Source organism: Oncorhynchus nerka, linkage group LG19 (assembly GCF_034236695.1).
Source record: "Oncorhynchus nerka isolate Pitt River linkage group LG19, Oner_Uvic_2.0, whole genome shotgun sequence".
In the NCBI taxonomy this organism is placed as follows: Eukaryota; Metazoa; Chordata; class Actinopteri; order Salmoniformes; family Salmonidae; genus Oncorhynchus; species Oncorhynchus nerka.
This window is the reverse complement of record NC_088414.1, coordinates 5,262,622-5,278,279: the sequence shown is the minus strand read 5'-3', so window position 1 is coordinate 5,278,279 and position 15,658 is coordinate 5,262,622. Positions and strand designations below refer to the sequence as shown.

Sequence of the window (15,658 nt, the reverse complement as noted above, 5' to 3'; positions counted from 1 at the left end):
TGGTTTTCTGATCCAAGCCCCTACCTTAAGGTATCTGTGACAAACAGATGCATATCTGACTGGTTTTCTGATCCAAGCCCCTACCTTAAGGTATCTGTGACAAACAGATGCATATCTGACTGGTTTTCTGATCCAAGCCCCTACCTTAAGGTATCCGTGACAAACAGATGCATATCTGACTGGTTTTCTGATCCAAGCCCCTACCTTAAGGTATCTGTGACAAACAGATGCATATCTGTATTCATGTGAAATCCATAGATTTTCGCCAAATTAATTTTTCAATTGCCTGACTTTCTTTTTCTATTCCCAATTTAATTGAGTATTTTTCCCATAATAGCAGATATGTGAACAATAATACATCCATCCAAACACACAGCCTGATTGCAGATTTGGTGACAAACAATGAGAGGAAAGTAAGTTATATCACAGACCGAAACTCCAGCTACAAGACAAGGATTGACCCCAATAAATGGTTTATTAGACAGAAACCAACCTGTGATGCCATGTTACAATCATTTTGTGCAGATAATGAGCAGTCATATTTACTATGTTCATGTGTTTCAACATAGTGAGTTAAAACAGCTCTCAGCAGATTGAAGCTGCAGTTAAACTGTGATGCCTCTATAATGCCATTGCTAAGACAAAAAGGGACCATTTTATTCAACATGTATAGGACACAGCTTTATTGCAAGTCACTGAAATCAAAGTCACTGTCACAACTAATAGTCAGTAGTGGAGTGGTTATATTGTTACAGTTCACTCAGCAGACCTCAGTATGTCCTGGACCAATATTGTGCAAATTCACAATGTCATTGAGAAATATTTTATCAGTGAAGAACACAAATAGTATTTGTGATACTGTAGTATAGGTCTCTAAAATAAATCTAATATGTCAAGGAGTATTGCACGATATTATTTTACTATAGAAATCTAGAAAAACTGCATGGCCACTTCCTGCTGGAGGGCACGCACTGTGTGTTGTACATGGATAGAAAACTACTATAGTTCACCTGATGTGAAATCTTGAAGGTGGGAAGAAGGTTCTTCATGCAGGTGGGAATGTCAGGGACACGGAAGAATCCAAATGGAATCATCTCCCCTGTCAGCAATGTCAGGGACATGGAAGAATCCAAATGGAATCATCGCTCCCCTGTCAGCAATGTCAGGGACATGGAAGAATCCAAATGGAATCGTCGCTCCCCTGTCAGCAATGTCACGGACATGGAAGAATCCAAATGGAATCATCTCTCCCCTGTCAGCAATGTCAGGGACATGGAAGAATCAAAATGGAATCATCTCCCCTGTCAGCAATGTCAGGGACATGGAAGAATCCAAATGGAATCATCTCTCCCCTGTCAGCAATGTCAGGGACATGGAAGAATCCAAATGGAATCATCTCCCCTGCCAGCAATGTCAGGGACATGGAAGAATCCAAATGGAATCATCGCTCCCCTGTCAGCAATGTCAGGGACATGGAAGAATCCAAATGGAATCATCGCTCCCCTGTCAGCAATGTCAGGGACATGGAAGAATCCAAATGGAATCATCGCTCCCGTCAGCAATGTCAGGGACATGGAAGAATCCAAATGGAATCATCTCCCCTGTCAACAATGTCAGGGACATGGAAGAATCCAAATGGAATCATCTCCCGTCAACAATGTCAGGGACATGGAAGAATCCAAATGGAATCATCGCTCCCCTGTCAGGGACATGGAAGAATCCAAATGGAATCATCGCTCCCCTGTCAGCAATGTCAGGGACATGGAAGAATCCAAATGGAATCATCGCTCCCCTGTCAGCAATGTCACGGACATGGAAGAATCCAAATGGAATCATCTCTCCCCTGTCAGCGTCAGGGACATGGAAGAATCCAAATGGAATCATCTCTCCCCTGTCAGCGTCAGGGACATGGAAGAATCCAAATGGAATCATCTCCCCTGCCAGCAATGTCAGGGAAGAATCCAAATGGAATCATCTCCCCTGCCAGCAATGTCAGGGACATGGAAGAATCCAAATGGAATCATCTCCCCTGCCAGCAATGTCAGGGACATGGAAGAATCCAAATGGAATCATCGCTCCCCTGTCAGCAATGTCAGGGACATGGAAGAATCCAAATGGAATCATCGCTCCCCTGTCAGCAATGTCAGGGACATGGAAGAATCCAAATGGAATCATCGCTCCCCTGTCAGCAATGTCAGGGACATGGAAGAATCCAAATGGAATCATCGCTCCCGTCAGCAATGTCAGGGACATGGAAGAATCCAAATGGAATCATCTCCCCTGTCAACAATGTCAGGGACATGGAAGAATCCAAATGGAATCATCTCCCGTCAACAATGTCAGGGACATGGAAGAATCCAAATGGAATCATCGCTCCCCTGTCAGGGACATGGAAGAATCCAAATGGAATCATCGCTCCCCTGTCAGCAATGTCAGGGACATGGAAGAATCCAAATGGAATCATCGCTCCCCTGTCAGCAATGTCAGGGACATGGAAGAATCCAAATGGAATCATCTCCCCTGTCAGGGACATGGAAGAATCCAAATGGAATCATCTCCCCTGTCAACAATGTCAGGGACATGGAAGAATCCAAATGGAATCATCGCTCCCCTGTCAGGGACATGGAAGAATCCAAATGGAATCATCGCTCCCCTGTCAGCAATGTCAGGGACATGGAAGAATCCAAATGGAATCATCGCTCCCGTCAGGGACATGGAAGAATCCAAATGGAATCATCGCTCCCCAGTCTAATTAATAGAAATAAAAACCCTCGAACCATTCTAACCCTCACCCACATTCCTATACCATCTCATTCCACTTACTATTTGGTCATCTTTTTTCATAATTGTGAATGTACTGTAAATGCATTGTACCCATGACTGCACAGGTTACGTATACAGTACAGGTCATGCTATCGGAGGCGCGATGCTACCCAGGACACATGCTGGACAGGACAGTTAGTCTCGGCAAATATACTATGACTAGATGGAATGGCAGGTTTTAATCCTCACCTGTAGAGAAAGAAAATGAGCACAAATATCAGCACAGAAAATAAAACATTTCAAAAATAATTTCTTAACAGGATTTCCAAAAGACAATTTACATTTTCTTGCAAACACAAGATGACACCCACAGATATGTGATTGTGTGGCAGCATAAGCTTAAAGGTGCACAAGTGTTCATGTGCAAGAAAACAATAGGTTCTCAGGTGACGTCAGTTAGAAGAATGGTGACATACTAGATTTATGATATAGATTTAAAATATTTTCAATTCAATATCAACCACAAGCAAATCAATCAGACTTATGCACAACATCAGTATCCTGTTTTTAAGTCTGCAAAAGAATTAGAAAAAAGACAACGTTTAGCCTTACAGTCAAAAGCCCATCCTGAGTCTATAGCCAGTCAGAGACAAGTTAATTCAATCTGATGAACGGCAGTCCTAGCTGTCATCAAGTTGCAGTGACAGCAGAGCTTCCTGAGCACCAGATGGCCAACTCAAAATGACAACAGCAGCAGAAATGGATTGATCTGATGGGCTCAGCTGGTCAAAGTCAATCATTTAATGCTAAATATATGCGGACGCCTGCAGTTAATCCAAAGTTTCAGAGCTAAGTCAGTTCTCTGTTATCAATTGTTGGTATAAGCGATTGGTGTGTTAAGAAATGTGGAGGAAGAATGTAATACTCACTAGTGAAAGGGAAGCCAGTGGAAGGCATTGAAGGAGAAAGTAGTTAAAACACACACACACACACACACACACACAGCAATCAAACCAAGGCCTCTACCAAAAGACATGCTTCACACAGAGGGAAGTTTCTACATTGGATTGCTGAAAATCAGACCCATTAAATAAGCCGATAATGTGATTGTATGGACTCCTTGGGACTCCTATTCTAAAAGTATACGCCACCTTTCAGACTTGTAAGCCCCCCCAGAGGGGAGAAAAATACTCTAGATCAGAGTTCTGCATAAACACACCCTGACAACCACGTCGCGACCAATAAGCACGAAGCATTCAGACTTTGTACATTATCTATGTTCAAGTATGTGCCTATCCAAAAACCACACGGTATAGAAATGATCTGGACACCATTAGCTTAGTCCTGGTAAAGAAAGACAAAAACACATCGATTCAAAGGGTTCATGAATGTATTTGTTTTAAGTAGAAATAAAAAAAGAAATAAAAAAAATGGTTGGAAGTTCATAGTTTGAGTAGTCAATTGGAAAACCTGCGTTTAAAATCAAATGTTTCGTAGCCTTTGCTCTCCTTTGAACCAACCCATGTCCCACAGAGACGGCAACATTTACATCCTTTAAAACAAGTTAGAGGGAAGGCCAATCGGTTTTTGTCAAGTTGGTTTTCTACACAAGGAAATAGGGGCGCACCTCAGGCTTCATAACTGTGTTGACTAAATGTTGAATAGAGACTAAAGCCAAGTATGTAAAAACATCTAGAAATGAGCTAAATTGATCATATTGAGGTAGCTGTGCTCTGCCTAGTGCAGAAATACTGGCTTTTCAAAATCAAAGATTTCAGTTTAAAAATAAACAAATCCATGGTCGTTTTTACATCGATGCGGGGAGACGTGACTAAATCGGAAGTGAAAAAAACATACATTTCATGCTAGGTCAAAGAACATGCGGCTTTCATTTTTCAGGAAACTTTTGTTTTCAGCAATGCATACAATCACTCCACAAACTCATCACACCCATCTCCTGCCAACTGGGACTTGTCCATCGTTTACACAAAGTGATGAACAAAAACAGTTGCATACAATAGTGTTAAATCTCTGTACAGGTCAATGGACTGCTTTTAAATATCTCATTTGTATACTCATGAAAAGGGAAGCGGAAAATAGGAATGTATTATTTCTACTGTAGTGAAATGAGACAAAAATTACAGTCCCAAATCATTAAAAAAATACACATTTAAAAAGGCAATATGAACAATAAAAACGGACCAGTTTTTATTCTTCCGTTCGAACCAGCAAAAAGTCCACAGCTATGGGCATAATGGTCAACTGACACTCAACAGGACTTAAATTGTTACATGTTTATATTATTTGTTTAGTTTGTGTCCTCGTGCATTGCTCGGCAGGCACACAGGCACACACTAAGTCTACACAAACACACTCACTCTAGCTAACGCACACACAGGAGGAAGAGGGTTGTGCTCAAGTCAGTCAGGACCAGAACATGTCTGCCATGTTAGTGTCGGTGCTGTAAATCCACAGCAGCAGCGGGAGGGTGAGGGCCACAAAGGGCCAGGAGATGCCCTCCATGCATGCAAACAGGGAGCAGCATTTGCTGCTGGGCTTCTCCAGCTCTTTACCAGGGTAGTTCTCCATGTAGTTCCTGGCTGCTAACTTTAGGACCTCGTCCAGCAGGAGGACGGGCAGGGAGAGCTTCAGCACCATCAGCCACTGGGTCAGGTTCAGAGGGGTGATCTGGAAGATGATCTGTAGAAGAGAGGATAACATGAGCGAGCAGGATAACCTCTCCTGCTTTCGCAGTTTCTCCACCCATCCCACCTATTACACTATCGTTATAATATCTGGTTCTAGAAAGCACTTCTGGTCGCCTCGGGCCCATTACTGGTGCAGGTAACCTCACCGGCAGGGGCTCCACATAGAGGATGAGAAAATGCAGGGACATGGAGAGGCAGATGGCTCCCAGCAGCCACATGTTCTCCCAGGGAGGCATACGAAGCAGGGACTGGTTCTCTGACACACTGAGGGAGAGAATGAAAGAACTGGGTTAAGTCACAGGCTGAGCACCCATTCGCCCATCATTTCACCATGTACACCAGATGAATCTCACAACATTATACCACTAGTGACAAGCCTAAAGCAATAGTGAAATAAGACGGGGAATGTGGAACATGTAGTGGCATAGTCTGACCTGTTGAGGGCGTTGCACATCTCGATGGTGACAAGCACAGACAGGGCCATGGTCATAGGGTAGGGGGACTCAAACAGCTCACACTCCAAACCCTCAAACTCTGGGTTCTCAGGACCACACTGCAGGAAATGGCTCTGTGGGCAGAGGAGAAAAGCAGCTAAGCTAACCGTAACTGTGTGTGTGTGTGTGTGTGAGAGAGTGTGTGTGTGTTGTATTGACATCTTACCAGTTGGTAAAAGGTGATCCTGGGTCCGTCCGCAGCAGCAACGAACCACCAGGAAGCAGCCCCAACTGTTGCCGCACCCACATAGCCTGAAGAGGTAGAGCACATGAGTCACAGGAGTCACATGGCGATCTGAATACACACAACAGCCTAAACACATACAACTAAATCAAATCAATGACGGGATATTTCTGTGTTGTTCTATAGAGGCCCACTCACATCCGATGGCGAGGTATCTGAAGAAGAGCCATCCAGAGATGAGGGGCTCGCGGGCATTGCGGGGGACCTTGTTCATGATGTCCAGGTCGGGGGGGTTGAAGCCCAGGGCTGTGGCGGGGAGGCCGTCCGTCACCAGGTTGACCCACAGCAGCTGGACAGGGATCAGAGCCTCAGGGAAGCCTAGAGCAGCAGTCAGGAAGATGCTGTAGGAATGATGGAAAAATATTTACATGGAGGCTTGTTAGCACTGAGGATCGTTTTTCTATTACCCCGTTGAAGAGAGGAGATGCTGCCTGCGTCCCAAATTACACCTTATTCCCTATATAGTGCACTACCACCTCCCTATTGGGTCAAAACTAGTGCCCTTCAAAAGGAAAGCCGTTTGGGACCAAGTCGGGATCCTCACCAGACGACCTCTCCCACATTGGAAGAGATGAGATAGCGTATGAACTGCTTCATGTTGTTGTAGATGGCTCTGCCCTCCTCCACAGCCGCCACGATGGTGGAGAAGTTGTCATCGGCAAGGACCATCTCAGAGGCCGACTTCGCTACAGCCGTGCCTGAACCCATGGCGATACCGATCTCTGCCTTCTTCAGAGCAGGGGCGTCATTCACTCCATCACCAGTCTGGCCATGGAGAAAGGACAGGGTTAACCAGCTAATCAACCATTTAGACTAGTCACATAGTGGATTGAGGTGAGGTCATTCACTCCATCACCAGTCTGGCCATGGAGAAAGGACAGGGTTAACCAGCTAATCAACCATTTAGACTAGTCACATAGTGGATTGAGGTGAGGTCATTCACTCCATCACCAGTCTGGCCATGGAGAAAGGACAGGGTTAACCAGCTAATCAACCATTTAGACTAGTCACATAGTGGATTGAGGTGAGGTCATTCACTCCATCACCAGTCTGGCCATGGAGAAAGGACAGGGTTAACCAGCTAATCAACCATTTAGACTAATCACATAGTGGATTGAGGCGAGTTAACATTACATGCCGAGGGCTGATGAATCATGAAGTCGGAACCACAACGTGTGGAGATTCAGTACAAACAGATGAGGAAGGTCTCACCATGGCTGTGATCTCATCCATAGACTGCAGGAACTCCACGATCTTGGACTTGTGGGATGGCTCCACGCGGGCGAAGCAGCGGCCATTCACCACGGCGTCTCGCTGGGCCGCCGGCGATAGGTCGTCAAACTCGCGGCCGGTGAAGGCCATGGACGAGACGTCGTCGTGGTCGCTGAAGATGCCGATGCGGCGGCAGATGGCCACGGCCGTGCCTTTGTTGTCACCGGTGATCATGATGACGCGGATGCCAGCCAGGCGGCACAGCTTGATGGAGGCAGCCACCTCAGCCCTGGGGGGGTCCAGCATGCCAACGCAGCCCACGAACGTCAGGTCCGTCTGGGGAGAGACACGGCGGGACAGTCAGACCAGACTAGAGTCCTGGCTTTGGCTCACTCACGCCAAAAATATACACTTCTGAAATATACACTTATGATTACTTTGCAGCCTCATCAAATGGCCATGGGCTACACTAGTTCATTTAGTAGACAAGATTTGCTTAGGATTCTGTGGCATTTTATAGTATGAAGAATACACTTGAACAAAGCTGAATAAAATAGAAAGGATATATTCTCCAAACGATTTGAGGGAGTGCACACATGCACCTATTCTGTGTTGAGTGTTTAACAAAAAAATAGGTACTCTTTATGCTTAATTTAGAGTTATTCATTAACTCTAGTTCTCCAAACATTGGGCTATATGATTATATTTTTAATATATTGTAAGGCTGCATGACTTGACTAATAGGCCAGCAGCATACCACCCTGCATACCACTTCTGGCTTGCTTCTGAAGCTAAGCAGGGTTGGTCCTGGTCAGTCCCTGGATGGGAGACCAGATGCTGCTGGAAGTGGTGTTGGAGGGCAAGTAGCAGGCACTCTCCTCTGGTTTAAAAAATATCCCAATACCCCAGAGTAGTGATTGGGGACACGGCCCTGCCCTGCTGTCTTTCGGATGGGACATTAAATGGGTATCCTGACTCTGTGGTCATTAATGATCAAAATGTCACGTGTGTTAACCCTGGTGTCCTGGCCAAATTCCCCAATCTGGCCCTCAAACCATTACGGTCACCTAATAATCCCCCGTTTACAATTGGCTCATTCATCCCCAGGTCGTTACTGTAAATGAGAACGTGTTCAGTCAACCTGGTAAAAACAATTCTAAAAACTAACGAAGATTTGAAAAGAAGTTACTTCAAAGGGCATGAGCTCTGCTTAAGCGCAGCAATGCACACATGGTAGGAGGTTACAAACAAAATGTTCCATTATGAAAAGTGACAGTGAATGATGCATATCATGTTATTATAAAGGTGCAGTTTAACGGTGAAAATGATCTTCCCCCCATCTTGAAACTCACATGTTGCTTATATGTGCCAGTTAGGCTCTACACCCTTTGTAAAGAGGATTAGTTATTGGACACCACTTCAGTTGTAATACAAATCTTATTAAAACATATAGGCCTACGGACTAGGCTAGTCTTAAAAATCACTTCTCTGAATAAATGCCCTGCTATTCCTGTCAACCACTTCATTCTCTCTCCCTCCATTCTCACCTCGTATTCTATGAAGCGGTTTGAGTCTTCCAGCACCATGTCCTCTTTGGCGACGGGGTTGTCCTTTGTGGCCAGGGCCAGGCAGCGCAGGGTGTCACGCCCCGTCCCGTACTCCCTGATCACTGACAACACCTTGTCCTTGATGCCCGGGGTCAATGGCACCTTTTTCCCTCCCACACGGATGTGAGTGCACCTGTCAATCACTCCCTCTGGGGCTCCCTGGAAAGAGAGAGCGAGAGGAAGTCAAACCAGAGGAAATTAAGCATCAGCCTCAGCTCATTTACGGCAGATTAAACTAGAATTATAACCCGGGTAGTTCGAGACCTGAATGCTGATTGGCTGAAAGCTGTAGTATATCAGACTGTATACCACGGGTATGAGAAAACTTTTATTTCTCTAATTACATTTGTAACCAGTTCATAAGGCACCTCGGGTGTTTGTGGTATATTGCCAATATTCCACGGCTAAGGGCTGTATCGAGGCGTTGCGTCGTTACCCAAGAACAGCCCTTCGCCGCGATATATTGGCCATATACCACTCCCCCGCTCGAGCCTTATTGCTTCATTATAAACCAGGTAGTTTCGGTCATGGATGCTGATTGGCTGAAATAGCATTTCAACCATGTGTATATCAAACAATATACCACAGGTATGACGCAAAAATAGTTTACCGTTCCATTTATGTTGGTTAATAACAGCAATAAGGAACATTGGGGGTTTGTGGTATATGACCAATATACCACGGCTAAGGGCTGTGTCCAGGCACTCTTAGCCGTGGTATATTGGTCATATACCACACATCCCTTGGGCCTTATTGTTTAAATAGACAATACTAAAGTAATCTGGTACAGAAACAGATCCTATAATATATCATAGTTATTATGAAGTGGCATCCCAAATGGCACCCTATATAGTGCCCTACTCAAAAGGTTGAGCACCATATCTCAGGTGTCCACGTGGTCTACTATCCAAGCTATACTGTGGGGTGGCTCATCGTTACCTTGACGAACATCTTCCCGATGGAGGAGCGGGCCTTGTTGGGGGTGCAGTACACAGACATGGACTTCCTGTCTCTGGAGAATTCCAGGGTGAACTCCTTCTTCATCAGCTGCTTGATCACCTGTACCACACAGAGAGGAAACACCAACACATCCTTAACTTTTGTGTGTGTGTGTGTGTGTGGGGGGGACCACAGTCAGCATCCTTAAAGGCACCCTATTCCCTATATAGTGCCCTACTTTTGACGAGCAGAGCCCATAGGGCTTAGGTCAAAAGCAGTGCACAATAAAGGGAATATGGTAACATTTGGGACCAACACTCAGTTGTATAATACTTCAAATGAGGAACATGTTGGGATTGAGAGAGTAGCAAACAGTAGCTTACAGAGTTGCAGGCGTTGGCTCTCTCGATCTTGGACAGGCCCTTGACGTCGGAGTCAAACACGTTCATCTTCTCCACCAGACAGGTGAGGGCCGTCTCTGTGGCCTCGCCCACCTTCTCATACACACCTTTGGTCTGAGGAGAAAGCACACACTTATTAGCAAGATCGTAGCGATGAAGTACTTAAAAAACTGTTTACTTGTAAAGCCACAAAAGAATAGTGAAGACTCCTGATATTCAAACCAGTAAATCCACCACTGACTTTTCAACCAGCAGGAACAGTGAAGGTTGTAAAGGACACAAACCTCATTGTAATCCAGGGAGGAGTCGTTACACAGGGCACAGATAGAGGCCATCTCCACTAATCCATCATACTGGGAGGACTTGACAGGTTTACCATCATGGTACCTGGAATAAAAGACAACCGCCATGAAAAAGGGAGAACAGCGAGCTGAGGTAGGTTGTACTGGTGTATTGACAACGAGACTAAACAACATGTTTCATTGACTGAGTGCGTGTACACTAATTACTCACACTTGTCCCTCAGGGGCGTATGTGGAGCCAGTGATGGTGAACTCCTTCAGGGAGCAGCTATTGCCCTCTGCCTGGTCAATAATGAACATCTAGAACATAAACACAGGGAAAGAATCTGTCAGGTCACACAGCAACAGTTCTGGACGTACACAACCAGTAGTTCTCTAGATGCCTTGAGTCAACCGGACACTGAAGAGTGGGTTGATATACATGCAGTAGTAGCAGCCTACCCAGTAGGGTGCAGCAAGGCACCTGCAATACAAGTAGAGCACTGACAAACCGTAATAGCCTATTATAGGCAAATTAATGAAATCAATTCTACTGCGCCTGGACATAAAACCACTAAGGATTAAGCACACTTTATACTGGCGCCTGTAGGTCTCTTGAAGAGGTGTTTTCACTGCAGGCTAGACAAGGGTAACCAATTTACATCCGTGCTGGGATGAAAGCGTGGATGTCATCGCTATGTAAATGAATGGTAGCCCACACAATGTGACGGCGGAGCAGGACATTAGTTCTCCATAAGGAACAAAAACAGACAAACCAGCAAGCAGACAGGGAGAGAGGAGAGGAGAGAAAGCAGACAGGGAGAGAGGAGAGGAGAGAAAGCAGACAGGGAGAGAGGAGAGGAGAGAAAGCAGACAGGGAGAGAGGAGAGGAGAGAAAGCAGACAGGGCGAGAGGAGAGGAGAGAAAGCAGACAGGGCGAGAGGAGAGGAGAGAAAGCAGACAGGGCGAGAGGAGAGGAGAGAAAGCAGACAGGGCGAGAGGAGAGGAGAGAAAGCAGACAGGGCGAGAGGAGAGGAGAGAAAGCAGACAGGGCGAGAGGAGAGGAGCGAAAGCAGACAGGGCGAGAGGAGAGGAGCGAAAGCAGACAGGGCGAGAGGAGAGGAGAGAAAGCAGACAGGGCGAGAGGAGAGGAGAGAAAGCAGACAGGGCGAGAGGAGAGGAGAGAAAGCAGACAGGGCGAGAGGAGAGGAGAGAAAGCAGACAGGGCGAGAGGAGAGGAGAGAAAGCAGACAGGGCGAGAGGAGAGGAGAGAAAGCAGACAGGGCGAGAGGAGAGGAGAGAAAAGCAGACAGGGAGAGAGGAGAGGAGAGAAAGCAGACAGGGAGAGAGGAGAGGAGAGAAAGCAGACAGGGAGAGAGGAGAGGAGAGAAAGCAGACAGGGAGAGAGGAGAGGAGAGAAAGCAGACAGGGAGAGAGGAGAGGAGAGAAAGCAGACAGGGAGAGAGGAGAGGAGAGAAAGCAGACAGGGAGAGAGGAGAGGAGAGAAAGCAGACAGGGAGAGAGGAGAGAGAGAAAGCAGACAGGGAGAGAGGAGAGGAGAGAAAGCAGACAGGAGAGAGGAGAGGAGAGAAAGCAGACAGGGAGAGAGGAGAGGAGAGAAAGCAGACAGGGAGAGAGGAGAGGAGAGAAAGCAGACAGGGTGAGGAGAGGAGAGAAAGAGCAGTGAGGAAAAACAAACAAAGGGAGACAGAGAGAGGGAGCATGTGCGTGAGACAGAGCGTGAGTAAGAGGGCAAGCCTGCCTCCTCCACAGCTGGCATGCAACAGAGAGATACGCGGCGCACACACACACACTGAGTGAGACTAATCTCCCAGGCGTCTGCTCTGCAGAGTCGAGGCAGGATGAGAGACGGAGAGAAATATCCAAATAAAAGGACGAACCGGTGTTCTTTCCCCTTCTCTCCTGAGGCACAGTACAGACTTCAAAGAGTTGTGACATCAGGAATGCTTTACCAAAATCACAGAATAAATTAACATTCCTCTACTCCAGCCAGGCTAATTTTAGAGCTACCCTCTTCTCACACAGCAGCCGAATTGCAGTATTGGTACAGGAATAGTTCAAAAGTACATTATGCTAGGAATCTATGCATTGGAAAACAATTAGACAATGTAAACAAGATGTTTCAAACACCCCAATCCCCCCCCCCCCCCGAATTACAAGAACTGCATCACGCTACTATGCTAGAGGGGAGAAGGACAGATCTAAACCACAAGGTCAGTTATGCAACACTACTGCATAAATATCATAATACTGCATGAGAGAGGAGTGGAAGTAGCGGGATGAAGAACATAAAGAAATAGGGATTTAAACGTTAGAAGAGAGTGATGTATTGGAAGAGAATAGCAGCAGAGGAGACCATTGGGGAAACAGGCTGGGGGACCGAGGGAGGGGTGATAATGCATTACGGTCTTTTCACTGCCCTCAGACTGGCGATGAGTCACACAAGGTGGGGGCAGGAAGGTACAGAGTTTGGCAGATGGACGTAATCAATCAAATAGGGTAGAATTCAATGAATACGGGAACAGCGGAATTTCATAGCCTCCTCTTTCCAATCTCATTTAAACCGTGCTAATAAATGAATCCTTCATTATGAAGTGTTGACCTTCAGCCTCGACAACACCCTGGGGATAAATCTCATTTAAACCGTGCTAATAAATGAATCCTTCATTATGAAGTGTTGACCTTCAGCCTCGACAACACCCTGGGGATAAATCTCATTTAAACCGTGCTAATAAATGAATCCTTCATTATGAAGTGTTGACCTTCAGCCTCGACAACACCCTGGGGATAAATCTCATTTAAACCGTGCTAATAAATGAATCCTTCATTATGAAGTGTTGACCTTCAGCCTCGACAACACCCTGGGGATAAATCTCATTTAAACCGTGCTAATAAATGAATCCTTCATTATGAAGTGTTGGCCTTCAGCCTCGACAACACCCTGGGGATAAATCCACGCTGTCAGCAGATGCTGTCAAGGCTGATTTATTTCCAGGGATGATGCCAAATCAGTGTCACTGTTTTCACTGAATGATTGAACATGGCCTTCTCCTTACGCAGGTTTACAGCGACATAAAGTCAAAGGTGAGTAAAGAAGAATTTAGAGAGGTTAACGTGTGGAAGAGGCTGCTGTAGGCTCTGTTTACCTCAGCTGGACCCCTACCTGCTAGTGCAGAAAGCTTGTCCTAGGAGGCCAGGTGTGAGGTGGTGTTTTTAATCACGGCTTTCACATTGAACAGCAGGAGATTTGTTTCATATAATGACTAGGCATTTCACTACTACGGTAATGTTAGTTTTAATCATCGGAATATGACCCTGAGAGACAGACTACTCCCTACCCCCGCCCCTACTCCCCACACCATCCATCTCCTCCACGGTGCTCTGCGGATAGGGACTCACCCTGCAGACAGACATCTGGTTGGTGGTGAGGGTGCCGGTCTTGTCCGAGCAGATGACCGAGGTGCAGCCCAGGGTCTCCACAGAGGGCAGGCTGCGGACGATGGCATTCTTCTTGGCCATGCGGCGGGTTCCCAGAGCCAGGCAAGTGGTGATGACAGCGGGCAGCCCTGGTTAAGAGAGAAATAAGAGGGGAGTTAGACATACTAACAACGCTGGAGCCCAATGTATTGCTTTCTGTATACTATAGACGGCTTCCACCCACTTCCTCTTCCCACTCTTACCCTCTGGGATGGCGGCCACGGCCAGGGCCACAGCGATCTTGAAGTAGTAGACGGCGCCGCGGATCCAGGAGCCTCCGTGGACGGGGTCGTTGAAGTGGCCAATGTTGATGAGCCACACGGCGATGCAGATCAGGGAGATGACCTTGGACAGCTGCTCCCCGAACTCATCCAGCTTCTGTTGCAGCGGCGTGCGCTCCTGCTCTGTGGCCGCCATCTCGTCCCGGATCTTCCCGATCTCAGTGTTGACGCCCGTGGCCACCACCACGCCCACCGCCTTACCCGCTGCTATGTTGGTGCCCTGCGGAGGAGAAACGGAGAGGTGGTGAAACTACAGGTGTACACTGCTGAGGGGTGTAATTACCTCAAATACACATTGGGACATGAACAGGCGAGGGAGGAGCAGAAAACTGGGGAAGAAGTGGACAAGGGGTTAAGGATAAGAGGCCAACCATCAGAATCCCAGAGAGGAACATGTAAAGGAAGGAGATGATAGAGGGAACGGAGGAGATTAGAAGTCTTGGGTTCGCTAAAAAGAGGATAATGTAATGAAGGGGCAAGAGAAGATGAAAGGGGGGAGAGAGAGAGAGGTATTTCGAGGTTTTCTAAAAGACTCACACAGAAGAGCATGTTCTTCTTGTCCTGGTTGACAGCCCGGGGATCAGGCACTGGGTCAGTGTGCTTGATCACAGAGACAGACTCTCCTGCAGAAGGACAAAGAGAGGGATGAGGAAGAGGGGGATCAAACGCAGCCCTTACACAGAGCAATGAGGTAACAGGTTGACGGGTGCGTTGACTTCACAGCTGACTGAGCATGGCTGCCAATTACAAAACGCTGCATGCAAAAGACTCACTCCTGAATCTGCACTGCAGGGGAAAGCAAGGCCTAGTGGGTAATCAGCTGGGGGGGGGGGGGGCAGCTGAAATACCACAAACTCCACCAAAGGAGTGTGGACACCTGCTCGTCATGGGCATTAATATAGAGTTTGTCCCCCCTTTGATGCTATAACAGCCTCTACTCTTCGGTGAAGGCTTTCCACTAGACTTGGGAACATTGCTGCAGGGACTTGCTTCCATTCAGCCACAAGGGCATTAGTGAGGTCGGGCACTGATGTTGGGCGATTAGGCCTGGCTCACTCACAGTCAGCATTCCAATTCATCCCAAATGTGTTCGATGGGGTTGAGGTCAGGGCTCTGATAAGTGAAGTTCTTCCACACAGGCCGAGAAACCATTTTTGTATGGACCTCGCTTTGTGCCAATGGTCAGACTGCCAGATGGTGAAGTGTGATTCATCACTCCAGAGAACGTGT

At 46.8% G+C, this 15,658-nt stretch overlaps 1 protein-coding gene across 1 annotated transcript in view; it reads right to left on the bottom strand.

The window, feature by feature from the left end:
• Positions 1-4,135: 4,135 nt before the first annotated feature.
• LOC115125731 (sarcoplasmic/endoplasmic reticulum calcium ATPase 2) overlaps positions 4,136-15,658 on the bottom strand; it is a 48,358-nt gene continuing 36,835 nt past the window's right edge. The window contains exons 7-21 of the mRNA XM_029655289.2: positions 14,966-15,051; positions 14,351-14,648; positions 14,070-14,236; positions 10,882-10,970; positions 10,653-10,755; positions 10,351-10,482; positions 9,968-10,087; positions 8,969-9,187; positions 7,422-7,757; positions 6,754-6,974; positions 6,348-6,550; positions 6,132-6,217; positions 5,906-6,039; positions 5,618-5,735; positions 4,136-5,463 (exon numbers count right to left, since the gene is read on the bottom strand). Coding sequence (XP_029511149.1) covers positions 5,188-5,463; positions 5,618-5,735; positions 5,906-6,039; positions 6,132-6,217; positions 6,348-6,550; positions 6,754-6,974; positions 7,422-7,757; positions 8,969-9,187; positions 9,968-10,087; positions 10,351-10,482; positions 10,653-10,755; positions 10,882-10,970; positions 14,070-14,236; positions 14,351-14,648; positions 14,966-15,051 — 2,588 coding nt within the window. The 3' untranslated portion in view covers positions 4,136-5,187. The remainder of the gene's footprint in view (positions 5,464-5,617; positions 5,736-5,905; positions 6,040-6,131; positions 6,218-6,347; positions 6,551-6,753; positions 6,975-7,421; positions 7,758-8,968; positions 9,188-9,967; positions 10,088-10,350; positions 10,483-10,652; positions 10,756-10,881; positions 10,971-14,069; positions 14,237-14,350; positions 14,649-14,965; positions 15,052-15,658) is intronic.